Consider the following 26,367-nt stretch of genomic DNA (forward strand, 5'->3'; position numbering starts at 1 on the left):
GTGTATTCCTTCTTGTCCGGGCGTGCCGGACGTGGCGAGCGGCTCTCTCTTCTTAATGATTCGTAGTAATGGCTGGAGGACCGGGATGCATGATGCGATGATGAGTGTGCCACCTTCCACGCTGGAAACATGTTAGCATTGGAAACGTTTCAAGTGGGCGCATTGCAAGCGCGCGGGGAGGGGGCTTTGGCTTACATGTTTATGACGACGAGCTCGGCGGTTTCCCCTGCGATGAGAGTTAGATGGCATTCCGATTTGGGATTGGAGCGTTTCATCTTGAGGCTCTTGGGACGACGTACAGGAAAAGTCCTTGGCAGCCAACAACGGTAGGCGCGTGCACTTGAAGATGGCGACGCCAGTTGATCTAGCGTCGTTTGTCAGTACTGGCTCTGGTTGTCCGAGTTGTCCAAGTGTACAACTTACATGCAGCCAAGCCCCAAGGCAACGGTCAGGGCAATCTTCTTGTTCCTCTTGATGCCAAGGTTGAGAAGGATCAGACCCGGGTACACCGCGAGATAGAGGTCGACAGCAGCGGAAAATACTGTAAATGGAGTTAGCTAGATGGTCTTCTTCCCCGAGACAAAGAAGAATTCCAAAACTCACCTCCCGTTGCGATAGCGTACCGAACCAGGATTTGGGGATCCCAGCACTTTCCCTTGATGTCAAAGTTCCACTGGGACTCTGCGGGAACACACCTCCCCAGCAAGAAGACGGCGTTGAGGGCCAAAAGGACGTTGCAGATGCCGGCCATGGTCCAGAGGATAATGGTATGTGTCCGTCCGGGACTCATAATGCGCGTAAGGACAGCAACGACGGCGAGCTTTGGGATACCGAAGGATAGGATACCCAATGGAAACCCGACTAGGGTCCAGAAGACAACACCCTCTTGCTCTTCTTGGCTGAGGGTGACAAGGTGACGGCCATTGCCGTTATCAATGGCCTTGACGGCCAAAGCCACGGAGATCCAGCAGCATATCTGAAGCCTGGGTCAGCGCCACATGGTTCCGGCAAGACATGGTCGTTTCGACCGAGGCCGTACTCACCACAGATACCACAATAAGCCAGTCGTCGGCGTGGAACTGGCGCAGGATCTTGCCTCGAACCCAGAGGCGGGCGGCGGTAAAGAGCGTACTGAAGATGGAGACGGGAATGATAATCGCGAGGATGCCAGGGCCTTTGTTGGCGTTGGCAATCTCAGCCGGGATGGCGTCGGACATGATGACGAATCTGGTGTCGTCGATCGTCTTCTAAGAGATGTTTGGTCCTTGTGAAAGGGTTGGGAGGAGTCCGATGGTCCTCAGTCTTGTTTGGATTCACAGAAAAAGAGAAGTCAACACTGCGCCGTTATCCGAGCACATGTGAGGAGGGTATCAAGACATGATCTTCAGGCCGGATCCGAGTTGAGACAAACAACGAGATGCGCACGCGGCGTGGCTGTCGTGCTAGCTGCAGGTCGAGTCGAGTCGAGTCAACGGCGTGTTGGTGTGTGCTTTCCTACCGGATGGAACTACAAGAGACGAAGAAAACAGATGGATGGTGCTCGAGAGGACCCGACGGTGCGTTTATGTTCCCATCTGAACAAGCAGAGAAGGGGGGGGCGTGCGAGCGTGCGTGCGTCCCAGACCAGGGGACAGAGGCTGATCAGATAGAGAGGAGTGTATCCTGGGACACTACTCTGGTCGACCTCTGTGCGCAAGCATGGAGTCTAGCATCAACCGCCATCACACACCCCTGGGCGAGCCTAGGTGAATCCATGCCGCGTTCAACGGTGGCCGGGGCCACATGTCTTGGGATTGACGCGTTTATTCGTAGTCGCGCAGGTCATTGCGGGTTCGTCAAGAGTCAAAATGAGGGCATGTCCAGGGCATGTCCAGGGCCGTGTCGTACTTGGTCGTTGTGCTTGTCTTGGGGGTAGGGTGGGTGGCAGGTCGGCATGATAACCCCCCTGCGACAGTCATCTGCCGTCAACAGAGTGATCACCATTGCATTTACCACTTCGGTAGTGCGACCCCCTGGAGGGCCGGGGATCCCACCCCCTGGACGGTCATGGTTTCCGGCGCCGCGAGGGGCTCGGGCCTCGGGGTTGCAGTCGTGGTGGCACTCTAGTGTCCATTTGGCGGGCTTTTGAGCGGGCTCAAGGCGGGGCATTGAAGGCCATGAAAGGTCCATGAAGACAATGGGGGCCTCGGTGCGGGGCTTGGTCACGGCGGACCTCGTCGGGTGTCCTTATCACCAGCCAGGCGACGGGTTTTCGGACACGTTGGTCTGGGGTCCTGGTGTCTTGGGGGCGGCCTTTGGGACCTTGCTTGGTACCTGGACCAATATTTCATGGGTAGGGCTCCGGATACGGGTTCCCATGCAGGAACATGCTCGCTCGGCGACCTCAGTCTGGCTCAATGGGACAAATTCCACCGAGATGGTCCACGATCCTGCACAGGGGTATGTCTTTGCTGATGTTTGGTAAGGGCCATTGCCTCTCCAAGTTCCACCTCTTCACGTGCTAGTGCTGTGGCGGTTCATGATAGCAATCAAAGAAAAAGGATCCTCCGGACGAACAGACCTCCTCTTTCTTTCGCAGCCACGGAGCAATACCCTGAAGAAGTGAAGTCCAGCAACGCAACGCACTGGTCCCGCTGGTCCTCAAGTCACACCAAGCTTGAAGCCAATCGAGAAAGGGTCACGCACAGATGACGCCCTCCGCGACTGTGGGTGATCAAGGAGGCGTTCAGTCTACTGCAGCGTGGCACGAAGGAGGGCGCGGGATTCTAGGCCCACTGGGCACCGAGGGATTGGGCTGGGCACCCACGACACCAACAGCCAAGACTCTGCAGCGCGTGAATCCACCAGCCCGCATCGGTCTTTGGTGATCCGCTCAATCCATAGCGCGACCTCGAGTGAGACAAGTTGCCCGCGGATCTTCCCCAGTAGGCCACCATGATCTGGCCATGTTCTGTTGGCGGGTGGCCGTGATCAGCGATCGTACCAAAAACCCTGATCTTCTCTGATGGTTCTCACGCGATCGGGCTACATGTACCGCTCACATGCTGTGCGATGTCTTATGTTTGACGATGATCTTTCGGCGGGGGCCGACTTTGCCGTTGGATACTGGGAGCCCAAGCACATGGTGTTGCATGACCGGAGGCTATTCAGGAAATCGAAACTGCCTTTCGAGCGACGGGAAAGGGCGATTGTGCCAGATTTACATCTGGTCACTGCGGAATCCCCGGTATCAGGGGTCATATACCCTCCGACTTTCTAACAATGCTACGTAACACCACGTCTATCTACTCTAGCCCCAGCCCGGTCCTCTATCAATGTTTGCTTGTCACTCGATATGATATCGCAGTTTTGGGGGAAAGCTGGCCCTTCGGTTCGCATTTTTCCTGGCTCTCTCTCTGAACAGTCTGGAAGTCAGCAATAGTCAGCAACTCAGAGTCGGCAAGAATTGCGAATCAAAGACAGCGTGGGTGTCTAGCTTCAATGGCGAACCCCATCTATCTTGTCGCACGTACCTGCTTCTGTTTCTTCTTCTGCTTGGGTTTCACGCATGTGGCCAGTGTCAAGGCAAAACGGCACATTCAAGCGGAGAACCCATGCCCAGTGCGGCTGACCTCTAGCCAGCGGCGGCAGCTCTCTAAACAAAAATTTCCTTGCAACATGGTCGCAGATGTGACAAGTTTCTAGGCCAGGCACACCTTTCGAGCGTGGCGTCACATGTTCAAACCTACCTGCGGCTACAGTCGTCGCGCAGCGACTGCATTATTTTCCGACTCCGAGCAAGCCGTGGCGAAGATTCACCTGCATCCAAGTACCGAGGGCACCGCTCAAGGCAGGACCCGATGTACTTGTCAAAGGCGACTGAAACAATCCGTGATGCCTTCATGGGCACATCCTGCCCCCGTCTATATTTGGTCAACATAAGCTTCACAAATGAACCGTTCACGGGAGCCTCCCGCGCGTGCCGCGGAAATGAGAAGCCTACTGTCTCTGAGGACCTGCCAGTAACCCGTGGTGGCTTTGGCCTACCCTTGACTAGCCCACGCCCCCGAAGAGGGTGCACCCTTGTGTGCTGCGCCAGCCGCCAGGGATCGCTGTCCGAAGTGCAAAAATCAAGGTGTTCCCCCCCCAATTCAACAAGCAACCTGGGACGAACACGAACGCCTCGTTTTTGACGCCATCTAGACTCTACTGCCGTTGTGCGGGGTCTCCAGGGTTCAGGGCGGATGATGCCATCACAATTCACCCGCTGCTGGTGAAACAATCTAGGCCTTTGTCACCCAGTCGCGGACTGAACTTTCACGAATGTGATTCGGTACTTGTTTCCTCCGAATGCGAAATCTAGCATACGGCCTGGGATGCATGCACGCAGGGGACGGGGGTCAAGATCCGACTCTTCCAACGATTTATCAGCCAAACGAGCAAGCCAAGGCTCGACAATGCCGAAGTTGTGACAAGATTGCTCGCGACGGATCCGAAAGGTTTGTTGCACCGGTGCTCAGTTGCTAATTGACAGGAGGCAGTTTTGGAAGCAAACTCAATTCGCAACTTCGGAAACGGAAATCATACGGCAATCGGTTACAGAGGAAAGAGAAACTCGTCGTGACCTTGGAGAACCCCTAATGAGCATCTTCGTAGTGCGACAGTCTGCAAAGCTGGCGTCAGCGCCCCCGTTTTCTCCCACGTCGCCCCTCGTGGGGGTTCCTTGCGGGTTTACTGATGGATCACGTACTCGATGAGATTCCCATCTGGATCTCTGACATAGATGCTTCGGATTGGTCCCTGGGCTCCAGTGCGCGCGACCACTTTCTCGCCTTCAAGAACCTGGATTCCCGATTTCTGAAAGTCGGAAATGACATCATCTAGGTTGGTTCCATCCTGGACCAGGAAGCACAAGTCTGCAGTGCCAGGAAGCGCAATAGTGGCTTTTGTCTCAGGCTCCTTTCCCTGCTGATGGAGATTGATCTTGAGAGAGCCAAATTTGAGAGCGTGTCGCACAGTTGAAGAGTCTGTTACGGACACAAAGGATTCTGGTTTCATGCCGAGGTGCTTCGCATACCAGGCAGAAGTCTGCGGTACACTCTTGCAGGTAAGGACAAGGTGGTCCAGAGCCTTGATGACGACGCGGGATCCCATTCTGTCGTCTTCAAGTATGCTGAAGTTGGCTTGAAGAGTTTCCTAGGCAATTGCGCTTGTGTGAATAGAGTTATCGAGGCAAAGGACTAGATGGCCTGCCGACTGTCTAGTGCGCCATAACCTGTGAGGTTGGCGTTAATAAGGTTATGACTCACAAGGTCAAACACAGCGTTCAACAGCTGTCACTGTTTAACCGAAATCACGTGTCATACGATGCCAATGTCTTCCCCAAAGCTTCGGCGGTCGGTTTAGACTTTTCCAATCCTGTAAGCCAGAAAACATCGATAGCCACGCTCGACCTGGCCTCGATACACTAGACTTGTTGCGTCTGGCTATCACACGTACAACGAGCCGTATGGCAGCCCACATCTGAGCCCTTGGAGGACCCCTCATTTCACTGAAGCTTTGCGAGTCATCTGCTTCTTGCCAATCATATCAGCCTGATGCATACTGTTAGACATTACCATTTCCAAGTATCTGCTCAGTTTCGTCTGAGATAATGAGGTAAAGAAGTGATGAGATCAAGCGAGTCAAATTATAGCATTCTGACCTGAGCGCGAACAAGTTGCGAAGCTGATGTTAATGAACTTTTCCAGTTGGTGTAAAGTGCTCCAGCTGTAAATATTCACGGCTGGTAGCGCACTGTTGGTTTGGGTATACTGCAGAAAGTCAATGGCCGACGCTTAACATCCATGGCGCCATCGTCACCCGGGCACTCGCCATAGACCCCGCCCACTGGCTCCCCACCTCTTTACCGATGACCGGATATCGCAGTGCCCACACCGGCACTCTCCCTCTGCGCCGACTGGACAGGAGAAACTTGTTGATGTACAAAACGTCCGTACTGATGGCGCCATGCAGACTTTTGGAAGTCCGCAAAGCCTAGAGTCGCACTGATCCCGACGCCCACCATATTGAAATAGTTTCTCCGCGGCAGCAGGCAAGACACTCGGGTTGTTGCGTGTGTAGGTCAGTTGAGCTAGTCGGACAGGAGACGATATTGCCGCAGCGAGATCGGGTGCTGGGCGACAGTTACATTGGCAGCTCGGTTTATATAGAACAGCGAGTCGTCTATCTGATCTGCCTCGTTTTTCTTGCGTTGTGTACCTGTGCAAGACAGATAGATGACCCAGCGCGAATCAGTCTTGCACGACTCGAGTCATGGATATCGCGAAGACGACCGCCATATCTGTTGGCCCGGCCGGCGATCTTTCTCCGATAACATCTGGAGTTACGTCGGCCAAAGCAACTGGGCCATCTCCTGTGCACGAGACGTCAGTTGAAAATGACGATCGGTCGGTCAACAAGATAGATCCCGAGGATCAGCGCGACGACGAGGCAAGGCTTGTGAATGGCGGAGTTGTCATTCGGGATGGTATGTTAACGTTATGGCTGCGGGCTACCGCTTTCTCTATCGACTACGGAGAAATTAACCATTCGCAGGCAATGATATTGCAAGATATGTGGTGTCGACCCAAGATGATGGAGATCAAGTTCTGACATTTCGCTCATTCATCATTGGATCTGGTTCGTTCCAATGTACTCATTTGATGTATCAATGCTGACTTGAACAAGGCTTGACGGCTCTTGCTGCTTGTATCAACCAAATGTTTGTTTTGACAAATCTTTTGCAGTTGCCAAGCTAAACTAACAGAAAACAGCTACTTCTACAAGCCAGTTGATGTGTCGTTCGCATCTGTGTAAGCTATCCGTATCAGGGAGGATAAAGGAGGTTCGCTCACGCTACCAGGTTTCTCTGCCTCATGGCCTATGTCATTGGCGTCACTTGGTCGGTTGTCCTTCCACGCCGCCACCACGTCGAGAAGTTTTTCCCGTCACAGGCAAAATGGCTGGGTCCAGTGGTTCACTTCATCAACCCTGGTCACTTCGGCCTCAAAGAGCATGCTATTTCTTCGATCCTCTCCACGTCCAGTGGCAACGGAGCAGCGATAGTACAGGTGTTCGGTGCAGAGAGACTGTTAGTGCATGGCGAACCCTAGCAGATGAACCTCGTCTGATTGCTGTTCAGTTTCTACGATCGCGAGACCGACGCGACGACCGCCATCCTCACCGTATTCTCAGCCTCGATATTCGGCTACGGCCTTGTTGGTTTGCTCCGGTCCATTATTGTGCACCGTACGTTTGATGCCCTTTGTAGCCAGGCCTTTTCTAACGCTTTCCAGCCAGCGAGATGGTCTGGTGGCAGTGCCTCCCAATGGTCTCCATCTACCAGACCTTCCACCGCGAATCAGAGGGCTCCAACCACCAGCGTTTGAAGATGTTCAGTCTTACGTCGATTGCCATGTTCATTTGGGAGCCCTTCGCCTCCTACATCTGGCCGTGGCTCAATGGTATTTCCATCCCTTGTCTCGCCTCAATGAATGCTACACCGCCAACACGGAAGATTCTGATGACCATCTTCGGCGGTATCTCATCCAACGAAGGCCAAGGTCTATTCAACTTCTCCCTCGACTGGCAGTACATTACCTCGCGATACATGTCCCTCCCGCTTCTGCAGCAGGCGAACTCGTGGGCCGGTATTTTCCTCAGCTACATCATGTGCTTCAGCCTCTACTACGGTGGTGCCTGGGGCGCCAAAAAGTATCCATTCATGTCGACAGCAATGTTCGATGCGAAGACGGGAAAGGTGTACAACCAGACTGCTGTCTTTGGGCAGACTGCTATCCTCGACATTGATGCGTTGGAAGAACACGGTCTGCCCCGTCTGACGGCTACGAATGTCTGGGCCAACATGGCGGCGATGGCCGCGATCGGCGCTCTCATCACTCATATCTCTCTGTTCTACGGTCCCCTGTAAGTTGCGCACTTCGGTATGAACAACATGGGAGGCCTGACATGACCTAGCATCAAGCGCTCGCTCAAGCAGGCCTGGAAGAAGGAAGAAACGGACCCGCACTTCAAGGTCATGAAAGATAACTACAAAGACGTGCCCATCTGGTGGTACGTCGCCATTCTTCTCGTGGGATTCTTCCTCGGTCTAGGAGCCGTCATCCACGGCAACACGACTCTGGACCCTTGGGCCTATGTTATTGCCATTGTAAGCTTCTCACTCCACGTCCTAAACGGACCTAACAACTACACAGCTACTCGGATGTGTCGTCGCGCCTTTCTCGCTCTGTCTCTACGGTCTGCTGGGAACCAGCGTGTCGACGAACAACTTGTCGAAGATGCTGTGCGGTGTTCTGCAGCCTGGCAAGCCCGTCGCCAACTTGTATTTTTCCATGTTCAGCCATGAGGTGACGGTGCTTTCCGTCTTTCTGTCGACGGATCTCAAGATGGCGCAGTATCTGAAGATTCCGTGGAGGACCATGTTCCTGCTTCAGACCTATGGAAGCCTGTTCGGCACCGCATTGAACTATGTGAGTGGCATTCTCGCATTGCTGGGGGCTGGAGCTGATGTGCAACAGGTTATCATGGACACCATCACCAGAAACCGCAGGGAGATTTTGCTGGATCCTCTCGGCAACCAGGTCGTGAGTTGACACCCTAACCCCGGTCTCGTTATGATGCTGACGGCCCTTAGTGGAGCGGGAGAAAGATTCAATCCCTCAACACGACTGCCGTGACTTGGTCCCTCGCGAAATACGTCTACGGCTTCGATAAAGACGGTTATGGCTGGTCAGTCCTCATGCTCTCTCAAAACTGTAGCCAGCCCTCTCTGACAGCCCCAGGATTCCCCTTTCTATCCTCATCGGCGCCGCCATTCCAGTCATTCTGTGGCTCGTCTCACGCAAGTACAAGACCATCAACGGCTGGGAAGTCCGCAAGCTCGTCGCGCCCGTCATCTTCCACAACGCCTCCGAGACGACGTCGGGCACGACGTCCGTCATTTGGTCGCAGATCGCCACCGGCTTGTGGTCGCAGTGGTACATGCGACTCCGACATCCGGCGTGGTTCGGCAAGTACAACTACATCGCTGGCGGAGGCCTAGACGCGGGCGCCAAGGTCATGATGTTTATCCTGACGTTCGCCGTCGCCGGAGGCTCTGGCAAAGAGGTGCCTTTCCCGACTGTAAGTGCTTACTCCCAGCCCACAGTTGCCATGTGCTAAGTGAGGATGCAGTGGTGGGGTAACCCCGTGTCGGGACCGTCTCAGTATGCCGATTATTGCGGAAATGGAGAGACGGCGAAGTAGAGAAGAGGTCGTGTTCCTGGCTATGCATGGTCTGGGTCTCCATCTCGGCATGATGGGTGCCAGTTGCGTCTAGGTTTGGTGAACCCAATGTTTAGGCCAGACTAGCGGAAATGTCAAGCGTGGCAAAATAACCACGCTGCGAGGTCCCCAGCAAACAGCTCCTGCGTTTTGAGCAAACGGTCCGCAGGGCAAGCAAACTATGCAGAAGATCGATGCATGACCAAAAGATACCGTGTGCATAACCGCCATGTGCCTCGTGGGTGATTGATAGGCAAGGATTCTAGGTTCACACCTCAGACACAACATGGTGATGGTCGCATCGATGATCGACAACCACGTTGAGGTGCTTTCCATGGAACGATAAATAAGCCACTGGCCTGGATCTTCCCAGGTGAGCACGACTTTACGCTGTAGGGCGTCGACCTCGAGTGACGACGGACCATTCGAGTCCAAGCAGAGTCCTTGTCCCGGTCAAAGTAGTCCGACGGATGAACGGCGCACGCTAAGTATGCCCAGATGCTACGCGTGTCTGATAATGGGGCCTGGACTGGACCAGAGCCCTGGGCACCCATTTTGCCGGCCGGCCACCTGTAGGGCAGACGTCTCAAAGGGGCAGGAGACGAGTGCGCGTGTCGTTGGCAAAGAGCGTCGTCCGCACACAACCAGCTCCAGGCAATAGTCTACGGTCGATGGCAGTGGACGAGACATGGGCCCGGCCTGGTTCAGGATGCTGCTAGCGTGTTGGCTCGCTGGATCACATCGCGATCTTGTGCCATGGGGTGACAGCGGGCTGGCGTTCGCCCACATGGCATGGGTCGTGGTAGGATGCCTGATATAGAAGACAGGGGGAGGGATGGTGGGCTCCGATGAACGCTTGAAGGAAGGGACGGGGTTTAAGATATGGGCAAAATCCTACCGGGAAATCAGCATCGATGCCAGACAGGGGCGTGGTGGTTGGTGTGGTACATGTACTTGACCACATCTGTCCGCCAGCAACGATTTGACGATCCACATATCGTATGAGCAGTGATCGGCAACAGATGGCGATTTGTTTGTGCAGTAATCTCGGATGGCACTGGTGAGAGGCAGAGGGCAATCGCCTGATGTTGAAGTCTGCCAACTGTAGAGGCTGTAGGCAGATGTTGGAGAGCGAGAACACCGGTCCACCCCCGCCTCAGGGCCACGACAGCAGGGACCACTGGGCGACAGGGCACATCGGGCGCTGTGAGACGCTAAAGGACACGCGCAGGCGGAGGCGGGGCCAAGACGACAGGCACAGGCACGGAGCAAGTGCGAATTAGCCGAGTCAATAGTCAATAAGGTAGACCGCTAATGGGCGCATGGCATTCAGGGGTCGAGTTGCCTGATGGAGCTAGCGGGCCAAGGCTCTAATTTCTTCCGTCGTCGTTTGTCCCCAACGCCAGCTCCTCCACCTGCCTTCGGTACCATCACCAACTCCATCAAACCCCTCGACAGCCCATCGACGTGTATCTGACGACGGACTGTTGCCTCAACGACACTTTACCTGCAGGTCATCCTCGATGCTCCAGGCATGATCGGAAAAGAAAAACGCCATCTTCCCGTCGCTGCAGCCTCGCCGGGGCGTTGCGTCCACGACAACAAACCAGCACACCACGACCTACGCCGCCCCTCCACTTCGTGGATACCACCACCCTCCATCGTCGTCTCCGCCCCTCTCTCGCTGGTCTGGCCTGGGCATATGCAGCCCAGACACGAGACCCCTGCCAGGCACAACCACATCCCCCAATCCTGCCAGGTCCGGCTGCAGAACTCGCCCGCTCCGCTGTAATCATGGACAATGGACAAAGAGACTTTGTCGACTGCGGCTACCCTCGCCTTGGCACCTGAATCGACAGACGCCGCCCTCCATGCTCGGTATCCGAACTGCCTCCTCCTTCCCCATGTCCTTCGAACCATTTTCGACTCTAGCTTGGCCCTTCGACTCTAGCTGGCCCAATGCTGTGGGACGTGGCGGCGTGTGTCAGCGCACAGTCCACTCAAGCCTCGCGCAAACCCATGCCGGACTGCGCCTGTGGCCTGCGTAAGATGGTCTCGTCCTCGCTATCGAGCTACATCTCTCTCCGGCGGCGGCTTGGCTTTCAATGGGAGTCATTAATAGCCCACCATGTCCTTGCCGGCGACGGGCCGCTCTCCTCTGCTTCCCTCTTCCTCATGATGCTGTTGTGCTGCTTGCTGTCTGATCAGGCAGCCACGCATCTCGCCAGTCGTTGAAACCACCAGCCCTTGTATTGCCGAGGTGCTTCTTGATCTCTTCACTTCGCGATGCGCTGGGTTCTCGGGCTTTTGACGGCGGCTCTGCCGGCCCTCGTCACCTCCAAGGCGCCTACCGATTCGACTCAGGAAGTCGACGTTTCGCAGTCCGGCTATCTGCCCAACCACAACCTGAACCCCAACACCGTCACCTCGGGCTTCCGCAACCTCTGGGAATGGCAGGCCGAAGACACCCAGGAGCTGTTCCTCGCGAAACCCCTCGTCTACACGCCTCCTGGCGGCTCCGAGTTGCTCATCACCTCTTCTGAAAAGAACAATGTCCGCATCTTCGACGCCAAGACCGGCTCCCTAATCCGCATACGACAGCTGCAGGCTCCCTTCAACCGTGACGATGCGAACTGCGGTGACATTCCCAACTGGATCGGCATTACTGGCACTCCCATCATTGACACCGCTACCGGCATTATGTACGTCTTCTCAAAGGGCTACCGCGATGGTTTCACCTCGGGACAGATCAACGGCGTCTACAAGATGTATGCTCTGCAGTTGCCCTCCCTTGAGGACGTTCCGGGATTTCCCACCTTGATCGATGGCGCCAATGCCGACAATGATCCCGCCCGTTACATTATTGGCGGCGTCGCCCTCCAGCGACCTGCTCTGTCCGACGTGAACGGTCACATTGTTGCTGGTTTCGGCTCCCACTGCGGCCGCGGCAACTACACGGGATACCTGGTTGCCGTGAGCAAGCAGCCCGGCGTTGGCGTCACCAGCATGTGGGCCACCGAGTCCGCCCCCGGCGCCCCGACCCCCCAGCCGCTCGATATTACCGTCGAGAATGGAGGCAAGGCTGGCATTTGGCAGGGCGGCGTCGGCCACGCCGTCATTGGCAGCTCCGTATTCTTTGTTGCTGCCAACGGCCAGGGCAAGCACAACGGCAACGTTCCCGCCAGCGGCCGCTCGCCGTGCTCGACCCTATCCCACTCCACCGTCAGGATGGAGCTCTCGCCCGAGGGCAAATGGCGCCAGGTCGACTATTTTCAACCCTATGACTACTCCGGTCTCAATGCGGGCGACCGCGACGTCGGCTCTTCGGGTCTGGCGCTCTTGGATGGGTCTGTGTTCAGGGGTGCTGGCGTGGATCGCATGGGCATCATTGCCGGCAAAGAGGGTCGCGCTTATCTTCTCAACGTCAACGATCTCGGTGGCTTCCGTAACGGCCCCGGCGCTGGCGACAACACCATCCAGACCATTGAGCTCGGCGGTGCTGTCTATGGTGCGTTTGGCAGTTATCCTCACGAAGGCGGTTACATATACTCCGCGACCATTGGTGGGCCAATGAAGGCCTTTCGCCTGGGCCATGACGCTGCTGGCAAGCCTGTCTTCTCGCTAGCTGGTCAGTCCGCCTGGACCGCTACTGCTTCACGAATCGGCCTGGGCCAGGTGACCGTGACATCGGACAACGGCCAGCCCGGTACTGGAATTGTAAGTCGATTCGCCTGCGTATCTGCATTCGCATACTGACTGCCACAGGTCTGGGTGACCGACATGACTCTCGGTCTCGTCGCGTTCCGCGCCATCCCTGAGAACGGTGTTCTCGTTCCGATTCAGCTGCCCTCCGGTCTTCGTGGTGCCAACAAGTTTCAGCGTCCCGTCTTCGGTGATGGCCGCGTGTATTATCAAGCCACAACGAACAGGCTCTACTGCCTCGGAACATCCGTTAACCAGGCCATTACCTGTTCTGACGTCGATTTCGGCACTGTTGAGCTCGGCTCGGCCACTTCCGCCACTGTCAGCTGCACAGCCCAGACGTCTGTGACAACCATCACGGGGTGTTCTGTGTCCAGCCCCTCTTTCATCTGCAACAACTCAACGCTTCCCAAGGGCGCTATCTCGGCTGGCACATCCTTCACGTTCGGCGTCACCTGGGATCTTGAAAATAACGCGGCCGGCGTTTTCCCGGGCTACGTGAGCGGATCTCTGACACTCGGAGTGACTGCACCCGCCCAATTTGCTGCCGTGTCCATCATCTCGCTCGAGGGCACAGTAGTCAACCGAGGCCCGTTCCTGCACTCTCCCTCGACCAGCGTGCCCCTGGGCACCGTTGTCCTTCGCCAGGATGGTCTGACTACCCTTTCTGCCTCTGCCGTCCTCGCCAATGTCGGCAACAGCAGCCTGACAATCGAAGGGCTGGCCTTCCAGACTGCCGGGGGCGCATATAACAATGTCAGCGGACCCTCTGATCTCGGCTCTGGTTTCTCTTCAACTGCTTTCCCCGTGATCGGATCCAAGATTGACGCTGGCGCTGAGACTTCGCTTGGTTTCCTCTTCGATGCCGGTGCAGTCAACTTGGAAGTAGGCGCCTACACCTCCACTGTCACCGTCTGGTCTGACGGTGGTGTCCTGACCTTTGAGCTCACGGCCACCGTCGCGAGCCCGCCAGTGGTAGCGTTCGAAGTGGCGGACGGCCAAGGTGGTTGGAACTCTCTGTCGCCTCACTATACCGTGCCTTTTGGCGATGTCACCACTGGTGGCTCCGCCGAGATCCATATTCGCGTCTGCAACCGTGGCGGCTCGCCCATGACTGTGACGATTTCGAAGGCCCCCGATAGCGAGCAGCTTCGAGCCCTGAACCCCGATCACGAGCTTGGTGAGGGCCTTCAGATTAGGGCCGATGACTGCGCCATTGGTACAGTTGGCGTTCGTGCTGGGCCCATCCAACCTAATACACCTGCACTGAACATTCGGGGCACATGGACCCTGACGACGAACGGACTTGACCCAAACACTGGCGAGGATGCGGGTCTCAAGGACATTCTCTTCACGGCTCGCATCGTGCCCCGTCAACTCGGCCCCGTCCTGGAAAACGGCGAGGCTCGTTACCAATACGTCGGCTGTTTTGCTGACACTCGCATGGGCCGCAACCTGCAGACCCAGGTCAACAACGGAGCGCAGCAGTTGACCAATACCATTCAGCAGTGCACACAGCTCTGCCGCGACCGCGGCTTCATCTTCTCCGGTATGCAGTACCGCCGCGAGTGCTGGTGCGGTGGACCGCCCCAAAACATCAGGTATCCCCAGACATACACCGACCCTGCCGAGAACCGATGCACGTTTGGATGCATGGGCGACGAGACGCAGGCTTGCGGTGGTGATGGCGGCCACATGAGTCTGTACGCTGATGTTACTGCCTTTGACATTGCTGCTTTCCTCGAGTCCATCGGTCAGGGCACTACACCTGGCACTACCACGACGACTGTCGCCACCACCACGGCTGTCACGACGGCTGTCACGACAGCTGCCACCTCGACTACCGTCGTGACGACCTCGACCTCTGTCGTGGTTACTAGCGCCGCCACTTCGGGTGAGCCCGAGTCCTCGGCTGAGCCTGTTTCGTCTGCCGCACCGGACACTACCACTAGCTCCGCCGCCACCCCTACCGGGGCCTCGCCTCAAAACCCCAACCAGCCCGCTCTCGTGAACAATGAGTGGGAGTACGCAGGCTGCTTTAGCGACCTGGTCAATAACGTTCGTACGCTCGGTGCATCCCAGACAGCGTCCGACGACATGACTCTGGAGAAATGCGGTGCTTTCTGCAGCGGCAACGGAAACCCACACAACTACTTCGGTCTCACGTATGGCAGGGAGTGCTTCTGTGGCTGGACTCTCGATGAAGCTGCACTCCGCGCCCCCGAATCTGACTGTTCCAGTGCTTGCATTGGGTCCTCCACCGGTCTTTGCGGTGGCTGGCGCAAGCTGTCCGTCTTCCGCAATATCGAGGTCCACACGCCGCCAGCGGGCCCTGAGCACGTTCAGCAGGTTCTCGACTACCAATGGGAAGGTTGCCAGACCGAGGCTACGACTGGCCGCGCCCTTTCAGGCAAGAGCTTTGCCTCCGATACCCTGTCTGTCGATTCTTGCGCAGCATTCTGCGCGGTTGACAACTTCCTGTACATGGGTGTTGAGTACGGGCGTGAGTGCTACTGCGGAAACACGATTAACGCTGGCTCCGTCCCCGCCGCCGTCACGCAGTGCAGCACTCTATGCAAGGGCAATAGCGTAAGACCTCCTAACCGACATGCGAATTGTGAACTTGCTAACGCTCCCCAGCTGCAATACTGTGGTGCTGGTAGCCGCTTGGACCTCTACCGTCTTGAGCCCGGCTCCGGCTCGTCATCCACCGCCGTCGCATCTCCAACAACCGTTCCAGCGACTTCTGAGCCACCTAGCGTCCCGTCAACAACTGAGGTCGCCTCGACTGTGACCTCTAATGTCATCTCTAGCGAAGCTCCTGTGTCCAGTGCTGAGCCCACATCATCAGAGCTGCCAGTCTCCTCGGAGGAACCCATCTCCGCAGAGCCGTCAGTGACATCCATCGCCGCTGTTTCATCTGACACGCCCTCTTCTTCGGAAGTTGCTGCCTCCTCTGTGGCGGCAGTCTCTTCCGAGGCTCCTGCTTCTTCCCAGGTGCCTACCTCTTCCGCTGCCGTCTCGAGCCTCGAGGCTATCTCAAGCATCGAACCTTCGGCTAGCTCCGAACCTGTTTCGTCCGAAGCGTCCGCCCCTTCCCAGGTTGTCAGCTCGGTTGAAGAATCAAGCACTGTTCAGTCTAGCATTCCCGAATCTAGCATCATCGCCAAATCGAGCACTGTTGTCGACGTCCCTACCTCGTCCTTCCTCAGCGTTCCCAGCGTCTCCGCTTCGACTTCAGCTTCCAGCCTCTTCACTAGTACGATCGAAAGCTCGTCTTCCGGCCCTACGGCAACCCCCACCAACGGCTACTATTACGTTGGCTGCTTCCAGGACACTAGTTCTGGCCATGCCCTGCCTCACCTGCTATCCAACCGCAGCGTCACGCCCGAACTCTGCTTCGACTTCGCACGCCAACGTGCCTCCAATGCCCCAACTCCCACTGCCGCGCCGGCCTACGTCTTCATCGAGTACCATCACGAGTGCTACGCTGGCAATACTTTTGACTTCAAGGGCAGTGCAGTCACGTCTCTTATCGGCACCCGCGCCTGCACAAACTACTGCTACGGCAGCGTGCTGACCTACACGACGAGTGGCACCACCACCGTGACAACCAAGACGGACAACCGTTGTGGTGGGCCGAAGATGTTCGATCTGTACGCAACGACGCTTCCCGTAGACTTCCCTACAACGGGCGGCCCATTAACAACAAAAGTAACGGGTACGCCGAGGCCATAGAGGCCGATGATGAGTTTGGGTTTCCTTTCGTGTACAAAGCTTTGGCCCGAGAAACAGAGGCAAGGCGTAGCATGTATGGCAGGTAGAACTGCTTGGATGAAATATCTAATTTAAGACCGGGCTGTTTGAAGCTCGAAGCCCCGGGACTGTCTTATGAATACTACCAATCTTGTTATCAGCCGCGCGCTGGCCGCTTCGGCCACTGACTTGATCGACATATGCCTTTAGGGCCGGTATTGATCCATACCTGACGTGAGCTGGCAAGATGAACATGTGGAACTGATAATCTGTAGAGAAGAGTAGTCTAGCGGGGACGTTGATCGCACTTGCGCTTCTTTACGAATACCTCAACCGAAGTACCCGTGTGGACAACCACGACGACCTCAAACAAGACATCAAATCCACTGACATATCGCAATGAGCAGAAACACTGACATGATCTTGTACCGGTCATGTCTCTGAGAAAGAGGCTCAGTTTGACCATGAGACAAGGGGCTTTGGGCTGGTACAAGACCTTTGAATGTTTTTGGTCAAGCATCCATGATATCGAGTGCAAAACATGTCCGGCTAGAAATTACGAGCATCTGTAAAGCTTCTTTCGTCGGTGACTTGTGCGTACAGATGCAGACCAAACGTAGCCAAGATATCAAGCGCAAAGCATCTTCAGCTGGAAGTTACGAGCACCTGCAATCTTTCCTTCGTCAGCGTCGCTACCAGCCGAATATGCTCGGCTCAACGGCTGTTTGTTTCTGCAAGAAAGCTAACCGTGTAATGCAGATTCATGAGCTTTTGTCCCAGTAGAACTCTAAACTGCCGGGACTGAACTATGTCAACTGGAAAAGTGACGCTTGTTATATGTTAGCCTGCACCACGATCATAGTCAGCTGTTACCCTGATCGGGGAAGGACTGCTGACATGACGACGAGGTTGATCAGGGTCATCTCACAGCGTGACCCATAGACTTTGGTTTCCTTAATGCGAGAGTGGTCCGCTGCCTGTCTAAGATACTGACTTGGCATCATTACATCTACAGGGTCATGCAACGCGTCTTTCAACATGGGCGCTGACTGATACAAGCAAGCAAGTCATTTCCCGAGGAGGTGTAGCTGTCTTGCACTTTCGCAGGGATGGCGATATAGGTTTGACTTACAAATCATAGATGAAGGTCATTTACGACGCCTGAGTTAAGGAGAAAAGTACAAATCGTTTATAGGTGTTTAGTTGAGCGTTGGCCACTAAACAGAAGAAGATAGGCTTGCGGTTGTCCCTGGATTCAAAACAGCTCAAGAACGACGGGGTTCTGAAGTTTACAAGCATGAAATAGTCTGTTCCTAAGAAGTCGCTGCGCTACCGATGCCCCGCTCTCTTTGAATCTACCAGATATCGACATCGATGGTGAAGTTGTGCTTTTGCCTAAAGTCCTGTCGAATCAAAGAACCTTCTTGTCCGCAGGTGCAGAACGCTTACACGAAGAAGGTCCAAGAGCGGAGCTGCGAACGCTGCCTGAGTTTCCTGGTTTCTTTCAACTTCCCGCCTTTGGATTCCAGCTCCATACCTGATGATCAACCGTCAAGAAATCTCTTGCTTGAAGGACCTTATCTGCTACCTTGCATCGCATCCGCCGTGCAGCAGTGCCCTCGGTCCAGAAGCAATGGCAGCGCAGCAGCCTTCGGGTAGAAGGAAGAGAGACTCGCTGTAAGATGAATTGCTTAGTTGCATACTTGGGGAAAGATGCTGACGGCAAGCAGCAGCAGCTCTGAAAACTACCTGACCGAGGTCAAGATTGAGACGACTTTCAGCTTCGATCGTAGCAAGACCCTTTCCCTGCCCGACTATCGCCCGGATCCGAGTCGCTCCACGTCAAGTCATCAAGAGCATCGCGTCTAGGAGGTTCGTGGCGCTGGAGGATCATCGACGAAGCAGGCAGCCGACCGGAAGAACCGATGGTGGAAAGAAGCACAGAGGACAGCTATGAAGCACGCATACGCCGCGAATGCAGCCTACCGCGAAGCGAAGCAGAGCGTCCGTGAGAGAGTCGATAAATGTTACGAGTGGACGAGTGCCCTGATTTGGGACAGCCTGGGACAGCAAGACACGGTGTCGGATATTGATGTGGCCATGATGCAGGGCATCATCCTGGAGACGGCTAAATGCTGTATCAGACGTAGAAAGAGATGAGTACGATTCGAAGGCGAGGAGGAGACTCGTTACAGAAACGAAATAGCATGGTCGGGTACACGGCATCTAAAGTTCGCGAGATGAACTGAGGAGAAGAACAAGAAGAGGGACAGGTTGAGCTCGAATCTCATGATAACTTTCGCAAACTGGTGATGCCATGCTTCGAGCTCTTATCTTATCTCCCATTTTCCTGCTCTGATGGTGGCGTTGTTTTACTCAGCCCATTGGTGGAGAAGCAACTTCTCCTCCCCCAACCCCACTCAGGGACCAGCCCACCATTGGCCCACAGTGGGCCGACAGCAGCCTCCGCCAGCGCCCCTTTCACTTCGATTAACGGGAAGGGGTCGTTGAATGGCACATGGTGGTCGTATCTGCCGATCTCCTTGAATCTTGGATCGATCATCTTCTCTGTCTTTTGGTCAACTTGCTTCGGGACCTCGTGTGCCCTCGCTACACTCCCTTGCCTCCCGCAACACCAAGGCATTCGCACGCAACATCATTATCACCATGACGCGCAGACAGCATCTCTCGGCCATTGTCGTCCTGGCCATCGTGGCCTTCTTCAGCGTCTCGTACCTGTTCTCCTCTGGGATCAGGGACGGCACCAGCTCCCACTCGGCACCGGCGCCGCTGGTCAAGGACTCGACTCCCGCAGCGGCGTTTGACATCGGCACCATCGACAGCAACATCCTCGTCGGCGGTTCCATTGCGCCCAAGCTCGAGAATGCGACGGCCAAGTACGTTACCCCGCGGATTGCATCCCCCTCCCACAAGATGCTTTGATCAACGTCCCTCGCATCCAGCTAGCCAAATGGAAGACTAACAACCACCGTTTACAGGGCCGAGCTCGGTCGCGCCTCTTGGAAGTTCCTCCACACCATGATGGGCCGCTTCCCCGACAAGCCGAGCCCCGAAGAAAGTCTTACTCTCAAGACGTTCATCACACTGTTCTCTCGCCTCTACCCCTGCGGCGACTGCGCGTCGCACTTCCAGAAGCTCATTGCCAAGTACCCGCCTCAGGTCAGCAGCCGCACAGCCGCCGCCGGCTGGCTGTGCTTCGTCCACAACGAGGTCAACACAAGGCTGGAGAAGGACCTGTTCGATTGCGCGAACATTGGCGACTTTTACGACTGCGGATGCGGCGATGAGGACAAGAAGAAAAAGGAGGCCGGAGAAGGGGTCGAATTACGAGGGGACGACAGTAAAGCATAGTGGGTCATGGTTATTTAGAGCGAGGATACATGAGAACATTTGGTGACAATTTCAAAGAGACAAATGCACAAGGTATGCATTGGTGTTCTGATGGTGTGTTCTTGACATGACGGTGGTCTCCTCGGCGATGACAAGGCTGTGGCATCTGAGGGTCTCGTAGATGTGCGTTAAAGAAGAGCAAGGGAACCAGTCAGAACCCCCACTCACCCATGTATAACCTTAACGAAAGACCAGCTCGAAAGCGATCTTCGCCGCGGGCATGTCTCGAGCTTTGTTAGTACGCAAGTCAAGATGCGGCTTTCTCGGGACATCGGGGGGCTCTGGCGTTGCAGCTGCTGGCAGCTGGCGCCAACTCCACGTGACCCCCAATGCCGCCCAGCGACGCAAGGCCAACGCGTCGGAGCTGCCTGAGCTTCCATCATCGAGCTCCAGCCTTCCTGCCCCGGTCCATTCAACGACGACACTTCAGCCCATCACCCACGATTCCTCCAAAGCGACTCAACCTGCACCAGACACGCAACACATACATTCCGAAAACCCGAAGCTCGCCCACAATGGATTTCACCACTACTGGCGCGCTCAATGAAGGTCCGTCTGTTTGGAGCTCCCAGCTCGAAACAAGGCGTCGAACAGGGAAGCTGATAAGTGAGGATTACAGATGGCATCCACGTCGACATGGATAGGCTGAAGAAGGGCGAGGTCAAGTGAGTTTGTCAAGTTTCCTCTGACTATGGGTTCTATGCTAACTTTTTCACAGCCTGGGCACCTCCATGTACGATCCTCGACGTCCTCGAACCCGCACTCAACAATTCTGACGATTTCTCGCAGCATGGCAGTCACATTCAAGGACGGCGTCATTCTCGGTATGCAAGACCCACTCGTAGGAAAGCTGCGACACCTGTATAGGCATGCGGAACTACAAGGGACTATGGAGCTGACACTACCCCTCCACACGCAGGCGCCGACTCACGAACAACCACGGGCGCATACATCGCCAACCGAGTAACCGACAAGCTCACGCGAGTCCACGACACAATATGGTGCTGCCGCTCCGGCTCGGCGGCCGACACGCAGGCTGTCGCGGATATTGTCCAGTACCAGCTCGGCATGTACGCCATGCGCAACGGCAAGCCGCCCATGACGCAGACGGCGGCGTCCATTTTCCAGGAGATTTGCTATTCCAACAAGGACCGCCTATCGTGAGTTGTTCATCGAGAGAAGGGGAGAGCGCCGCACATGGCTCGACAACGGTCACAGAAGGGCATGGCTAACATGGTCGATGATAGGGCCGGCCTCATCATCGCCGGCTGGGACGAGCGTCACGGCGGTCAGGTCTACTCGATTCCCCTCGGCGGATCGCTTCACAAGCAGTCCTATGCCATCGGCGGCTCGGGCTCGACATACATTTACGGCTACTGCGACGCCAACTGGCAGGAGAGCATGGAGGAGCAGGAGGCCGTCGCGTTCGTCAAGGGTGCGCTGCGCGAGGCGATCAAGTGGGACGGCAGCTCTGGCGGTGTCATTCGCATGGTGGTGCTGACGGCCAGTGGCGCCGACAGGCACCTCTACCTCCCAGACACGGACTACGCCGTGCGTCACGAGTAGGGAGAATTTGGTTCAGGGCGGCCTGACGCGAGGAGCTGCCGAGGACGATGATGTCGTTTGGTGCCTCGGATAAGTGCTGGCGCGTGCCACGGTGCACCGCTCACACGACGCATGCAAATCACAGCAGGGGCATTGTATAATACATAACCTTAGATGACGACGAAGGGAATGAGAGCCGACCAAAAAGTCTCCTGATGACAACTTTTTTTTGTCGTCTCATGGTCCGTGTTGAGAGTGATTTTCGTGTGTCGCAGCCATGGTACCCGACCTGTCGATCCGATCATGCTCATGCTGCGACTGCGATGCTGGCTCCCCCTGCGACCAGGTCCGGCATCCTGTTCGCCCGGGGCTGACGGGTGAGGCGGGCCTGTCCGTGGATTTAAGAGCAGAGGAGGGGGTCAAGGGGGTCACGCCATGCCATGGCACAACCAGCGGGAGGTGGGTGTTGATCCGAATGCACAATGCAGGGTCGAATCACAACGTCGCAGTTGTCTCGCTCTCCCGTTTTGCCTAGAGCGCGAAAGGGGGGAAGGGCGGCGGCAGCCTGCGCGTGGCGGAAACGTCAAAGGCGGTGAGTCTTGATAAACCCGGACACCGTCGATGAGGAGCGGGGAGAGGGGACATGCAGGAGATACGTATGAAGGAGGGCGTTGCGTGCATGTGAGCGACGCACCCACCTCGATTGGATAAGTTGGCGTCCACCGGGTGGGAGACAACATTGCCCCGCCCCGGCGGTCAAATCTGGGAGTGTATTGACGTCGCCGGGAAGAGGCGGTGATTGCCAGCGGGCGCTACAAGGGCACGCGGAAGCGGATAACAGCACTTCCTAGAGCAGTGGAAGCAGCGAACCGCCTGCTCCATTGACCTTGACGGTGACGCTAAACCGGGGGGCATATCATCATCGTGTAAATCAATAAGGGATTAGAAGAACCTTTTTTCCTTTCCTCTTTTTAAGATGGGGTGGGGGGATGGTTTTCGGTGTCGGATCCTCGATGAGCGTGGAGGATTGATTGATGGGCCAAAGGGGCTCAACACGTCACCTGTGCTTCGGATCGGCGACAGGGCTGCTCCTTATGCTGTCTTGCTCCGGCAAAGCAGTGTGGACACGTGCCCTTTGCATTTGTCTCTGCTTTGGCTTCCTTGTCTCATGTCTTGTCTGTTATGTCTTGTCGGGGTTAATGTTCCTCTTTCAACGCGACCGATGACCCCTTCCCGGACTAGGCTCAGTCTGTCGGGATTCCTCTCGGAGAGGGAACAGGAGGAATACCCCGACGTTTCCAGGGCCCTGTGTAAGGCTGATCCCCCCGAAGAAGAGAAAGACGACGAAGAATGGGGATGGGTTGACGGCATGGAGTGCGCCAGCTGGCAGCTTGAGCATGGGGATGCGGTGAAGATAGTCAGGATCCTGGAGAGGCAATGAGGGACACCCCGTGCCGGCGTGCTGGCCCGAGATTGGCGGAGGTGCGGGCGGAGAGGGAAGTGGGCAGAGCGGGCGGGTGGGTGCCGAGGCGGACGGGGTCGAAGGGCGACAGCAGCAGGACAGGGGGTCCAGGGGTACGAGTAGCTTCTGGCAGGGGTGGTGCTGGGGGTGCTGGGCACTGGGCGCTGGGCGCTGGGCAGGCCACTGGCACTGGATGCTGGAAAGCTTGAGTGCCGTGTGCTGCTGGCCCCGGCAGCCCTGGCTTGCTTGCTTGCTTGCTTGGACGGGCTGGGAACGGGAGGCGGCAGAGGACTGATGATCGGAACGGAGCAGGGCACGCGATGAAGATGCTGTCTCATCCGTCGTCTGCAGCGAAGGGTCGTATTGAGCTGATCGAAAGAGCTGATCGAAGGAAATGATGGGGCCATGTTGGGAGCTCGGCTAGTTGCGAGCCAGCCAAGGTAGGCCGGTAGCCCGAGTCACCTTCCGGCTCTAGGTTACGGTAAGGTAGCCAGAGGTTGTCACTCGCTGTCACAGGCATCGCCTTGTGCCAACCTAGCACGCCTCGTCGACATCAGACAGCCGAGGCTGCCTACCAGAGGAAGCCTGATGTCGTCGGCCCAGGTCCACGAGGGGCCTGGTCAAGACAAGGACCATTTGATGGCACTTTGACACTCAGCGTACGAATATCGAGAGACCACGGAGATACCATGTACACCTCGTCTGCTGGGTCTAATCCTGGCATGCACTGACCTGTAGAGAGCCCAGAAAGCCAGCGGTTACCAAATTCAAGATGCCTTATCTCCAGATATCGCGCCATTCGAGGGCTTATCATGAGGTCGGGACGAGGGATTGGCCGATGTTGGCGCGGTCGTCGAGATCAAGTTATTCAGACCTCTCAATTCTCTCCCTCCTTTTTTTATCTCCCACGTTTTCCAGGTCGTCTATTTTAGTCTCCGATCTAGGCATCTGTTTCTAATACCAAGATGAAATATGATGATCGGAACATCAGTGACGTCTGGGTTCAGGAAGCAGGCTGTCCTGGCTCGATGCGCTCGTTGTCTCCATCGAAATACGGAGCACTCAGCTGTTGGGTCGGTGCAGCTAGCCATCCACATGTTGCAGCAGACGCTGCAGGCGATAGGAGGTGGGGGGGGGCTGTGTTCGGTTGGGCCCGCCGCGTGTCGCCCTGGTCCAATCCGCAGGGCCATAGGCACCTCGTTGTGTCATCGACTCCACAGGACGCGAGCCTGGACCTTTACTTCGTGGTCCATGCGAGCGGCCCCTTTGCTGGCGAACTCCGGGAGCAGGCAAGGTGCCTGCCTGTGGAGAGTAAGGTATGGTGGTACGTCGGTAGCGCGTGCTGTGAAAGGAGAAGGGGGAAGGGCTTGGGTGCCTCTTTAGTGGCCGTGGTCCCCTGTGAGCCGCTGCCACCATCGACCAGGCGCCCTCTGTGGTCCCGTCGAGCGCCTGAAGCTCCAGGGGACGTGCTGGCACGTAGCGACCTGCGTCGGTAGCTGGGTCCACCGCAAGCATCCACCTCGACCGCCCATCTTGCCGGTAGAGGGCGCCGGCCTACCTGGTCGCGCCTGCCATCCCGTTGAGGCAAGGTAACGCAAGGCAGGTACGGTACGGTATCTACCTGGGTGTAGGCTGGATGGAAGGGACTCACACAGAGAGAGGCAAGAGATGGGATGGGAAACTGTTACCTACAGTCGATCCCCCCTTCCCTCCTCCATCTGGCAATTCGCGCCTCTTGCTTCCCTCCCTCCTCCAACATACACTATCCCTCTACATCATCACCATCACCATCGCCATCACCATCGTCATCGTCAGTGCTGTCGCCTTTTGCCGTATTGCGTGCGTCTCGTATCTCGCCTCTGCCTCATCGTCATTTAGCCGTGCTCCGACCGAGTACCGAACATACATTTGCCTCGCGCCTACCCCCTCTCCTCCCCTCCGTGCCTCACCCCATTGTCTCCGACCGGGTCGCATCATCGCAGCGCATTGCCCAGACACGTACCATCGACGCACACCTAAAACAACGTATGCATAAACGCACCTTACGCACCTTGCGCACACACTTCGAGCACTGGTTTGTCTCGGAGTCATTTCAACTTGACGTCGCCACACCTATTACCCCGTCGCCTCCGCCCCCTCCCTCCGACTCGTCCCGCGTTCGGCCGTCATCCTTTGTGTCCTTTTTCAAACCAAAAGACACCCCCGGCGCCTCCAGATCTCTTGGTTCCCCCCTCCGTCGCCCCTGGGTCCCCTGGTTTGAGAAAGCCGGCTCCATTAGCAAATTCGAAATCGAATTCGCATTCCTCGCAAAACACCATCCTCCCACATTCGACCCTGCCGTGTCTGCTAGTCTCGTCACCCCGAACGACTGGAACAGATTCTTCGGCCCCTGTCCACCACCGACATCATATCCCTTTTCCTCTAGCCCTTCCACGACGGTTCGGCTACCAAAGGACCAAAGGACGACACATCGTCACCCTCTCTCGCGTCGTTTGCTTCGTTGGCGCTCTCGTTCACACTGCACGTCTGTTTTGTCCCAGGTAAGCGATGCTTTTCTTTCTGTCCATCTACTCTTTTCTCTCCATCTTTCGGCTCCAACCCACCTTGTCTTGCTTTGTGTGCTGTGTCGCTTTTGCTGGGCACCAAACACCCCGCCCCGGCGGGGCGGGGGAAAGAGAAGGTACGGAGGATAGTAGTCTATGTGGTGACCGGACGGTTTTCAAGCGTTGCGAGTTAAGCAAAGGACGCGGCAGGCTCGAGGGGTAGCTAGGAGAGAGGGAGAGAGAGGGCGGGAAGGAAGGGGGGGGAGGGGGAGAGGGAGAGCAGAGAAGGGGGGGGTGTAGGGGGGAGGAAGGGGGGGAGAGGTGTGGTGTTAGGGAGTCGGGGGTCCGAGCCAAGCCCGGGTGGAGGGGGATGATCGCGCGGAGAGGGTGAGAGATAGGAGAGGGAGCTGAAGGAAAAGAAGGGGGTGGAGGATGACCGAGAGGCGAGCGGGAGGAGCGACGCAGCGTAAGCGATGAGAAAGAGGGAGAGCAGTCCATCGGCATTGATGCGTGCAAGTATCGCACGAGGGGGGAGAGATGACCTGAGTGATCAGAAGTAGAAGGACAGAAGAATGAGTAAGAGAGACTAATGACTGCACGAGCAGCGATGCGCAGTAGAAGGGTCCGAGTAATGTGGCAGCA

General features: G+C 56.3%; 8 protein-coding genes across 8 annotated transcripts; 6 read left to right on the forward strand and 2 right to left on the reverse strand.

Annotated features, from left to right (window-relative positions):
- Positions 1-191: 191 nt before the first annotated feature.
- Positions 192-1,217, reverse strand: VDAG_02917 (uncharacterized protein; the record flags this gene model as incomplete). The annotated part of the gene is made up of 5 exons (XM_009653570.1): positions 192-226; positions 300-364; positions 424-541; positions 604-976; positions 1,044-1,217. The coding sequence occupies 5 exons, from the start codon at positions 1,215-1,217 to the stop codon at positions 192-194; spliced, it is 765 nt and encodes a 254-aa protein (XP_009651865.1).
- Positions 1,218-4,298: 3,081 nt separating this feature from the next.
- Positions 4,299-5,264, reverse strand: VDAG_02918 (glyoxalase domain-containing protein). The gene is made up of 2 exons (XM_009653571.1): positions 4,730-5,264; positions 4,299-4,644 (listed from the first exon to the last, which is right to left on the reverse strand). The coding sequence occupies exons 1-2, from the start codon at positions 5,131-5,133 to the stop codon at positions 4,617-4,619; spliced, it is 432 nt and encodes a 143-aa protein (XP_009651866.1). The 5' UTR covers positions 5,134-5,264; the 3' UTR covers positions 4,299-4,616.
- Positions 5,265-6,294: 1,030 nt separating this feature from the next.
- VDAG_02919 (oligopeptide transporter 5) lies at positions 6,295-9,288 on the forward strand (the record flags this gene model as incomplete). The annotated part of the gene is made up of 13 exons (XM_009653572.1): positions 6,295-6,508; positions 6,577-6,660; positions 6,709-6,742; positions 6,795-6,833; positions 6,884-7,111; positions 7,163-7,269; positions 7,317-7,947; positions 7,999-8,191; positions 8,238-8,513; positions 8,562-8,627; positions 8,678-8,772; positions 8,826-9,165; positions 9,217-9,288. 13 exons carry the CDS (start codon positions 6,295-6,297, stop codon positions 9,286-9,288), a joined length of 2,379 nt encoding a protein of 792 aa, XP_009651867.1.
- Positions 9,289-11,592: 2,304 nt separating this feature from the next.
- Positions 11,593-16,746, forward strand: VDAG_02920 (uncharacterized protein; the record flags this gene model as incomplete). The annotated part of the gene is made up of 3 exons (XM_009653573.1): positions 11,593-13,023; positions 13,072-15,597; positions 15,649-16,746. The coding sequence occupies 3 exons, from the start codon at positions 11,593-11,595 to the stop codon at positions 16,744-16,746; spliced, it is 5,055 nt and encodes a 1,684-aa protein (XP_009651868.1).
- A 1,651-nt stretch (positions 16,747-18,397) lies between these two features.
- On the forward strand, positions 18,398-18,633 carry VDAG_02921 (uncharacterized protein; the record flags this gene model as incomplete). The annotated part of the gene is made up of 2 exons (XM_009653574.1): positions 18,398-18,441; positions 18,495-18,633. The coding sequence occupies 2 exons, from the start codon at positions 18,398-18,400 to the stop codon at positions 18,631-18,633; spliced, it is 183 nt and encodes a 60-aa protein (XP_009651869.1).
- Positions 18,634-18,717: 84 nt separating this feature from the next.
- Positions 18,718-18,924, forward strand: VDAG_02922 (uncharacterized protein; the record flags this gene model as incomplete). The annotated part of the gene is made up of 1 exon (XM_009653575.1): positions 18,718-18,924. One exon carries the CDS (start codon positions 18,718-18,720, stop codon positions 18,922-18,924), a length of 207 nt encoding a protein of 68 aa, XP_009651870.1.
- Positions 18,925-19,349: 425 nt separating this feature from the next.
- VDAG_02923 (FAD-linked sulfhydryl oxidase ERV2) lies at positions 19,350-20,136 on the forward strand (the record flags this gene model as incomplete). Its single annotated transcript, XM_009653576.1, has 2 exons — positions 19,350-19,661; positions 19,764-20,136. Exons 1-2 carry the CDS (start codon positions 19,432-19,434, stop codon positions 20,134-20,136), a joined length of 603 nt encoding a protein of 200 aa, XP_009651871.1. The 5' UTR covers positions 19,350-19,431.
- A 450-nt stretch (positions 20,137-20,586) lies between these two features.
- Positions 20,587-21,928, forward strand: VDAG_02924 (proteasome component PRE3). The gene is made up of 6 exons (XM_009653577.1): positions 20,587-20,724; positions 20,795-20,840; positions 20,894-20,908; positions 20,965-20,999; positions 21,095-21,335; positions 21,423-21,928. The coding sequence occupies exons 1-6, from the start codon at positions 20,691-20,693 to the stop codon at positions 21,739-21,741; spliced, it is 690 nt and encodes a 229-aa protein (XP_009651872.1). The 5' UTR covers positions 20,587-20,690; the 3' UTR covers positions 21,742-21,928.
- The last annotated feature ends 4,439 nt before the right edge of the window (positions 21,929-26,367 follow it).

Source organism: Verticillium dahliae, genomic scaffold (genome assembly GCF_000150675.1).
Source record: "Verticillium dahliae VdLs.17 supercont1.4 genomic scaffold, whole genome shotgun sequence".
Lineage (NCBI taxonomy): Eukaryota > Fungi > Ascomycota > Sordariomycetes > Glomerellales > Plectosphaerellaceae > Verticillium > Verticillium dahliae.

What these genes read in the sequence shown, in the direction of transcription:
- VDAG_02924 (XM_009653577.1), top strand. Translation starts at nt 20,691, where the DNA reads ATGGATTTCACCACTACTGGCGCGCTCAATGAAG. An exon ending in TACTGGCGCGCTCAATGAAG is followed by an intron (nt 20,725 to 20,794) that starts GTCCGTCTGTTT and finishes TGAGGATTACAG; the next exon opens with ATGGCATCCACGTCGACATG. An exon ending in TCCAACAAGGACCGCCTATC is followed by an intron (nt 21,336 to 21,422) that starts GTGAGTTGTTCA and finishes GGTCGATGATAG; the next exon opens with GGCCGGCCTCATCATCGCCG.
- VDAG_02918 (XM_009653571.1), bottom strand. Translation starts at nt 5,133, where the DNA reads ATGGGATCCCGCGTCGTCATCAAGGCTCTGGACCACCTTGTCCTTACC. An exon ending in CCAGATGGGAATCTCATCGA is followed by an intron (nt 4,645 to 4,729) that starts GTACGTGATCCA and finishes CCAGCTTTGCAG; the next exon opens with ACTGTCGCACTACGAAGATG.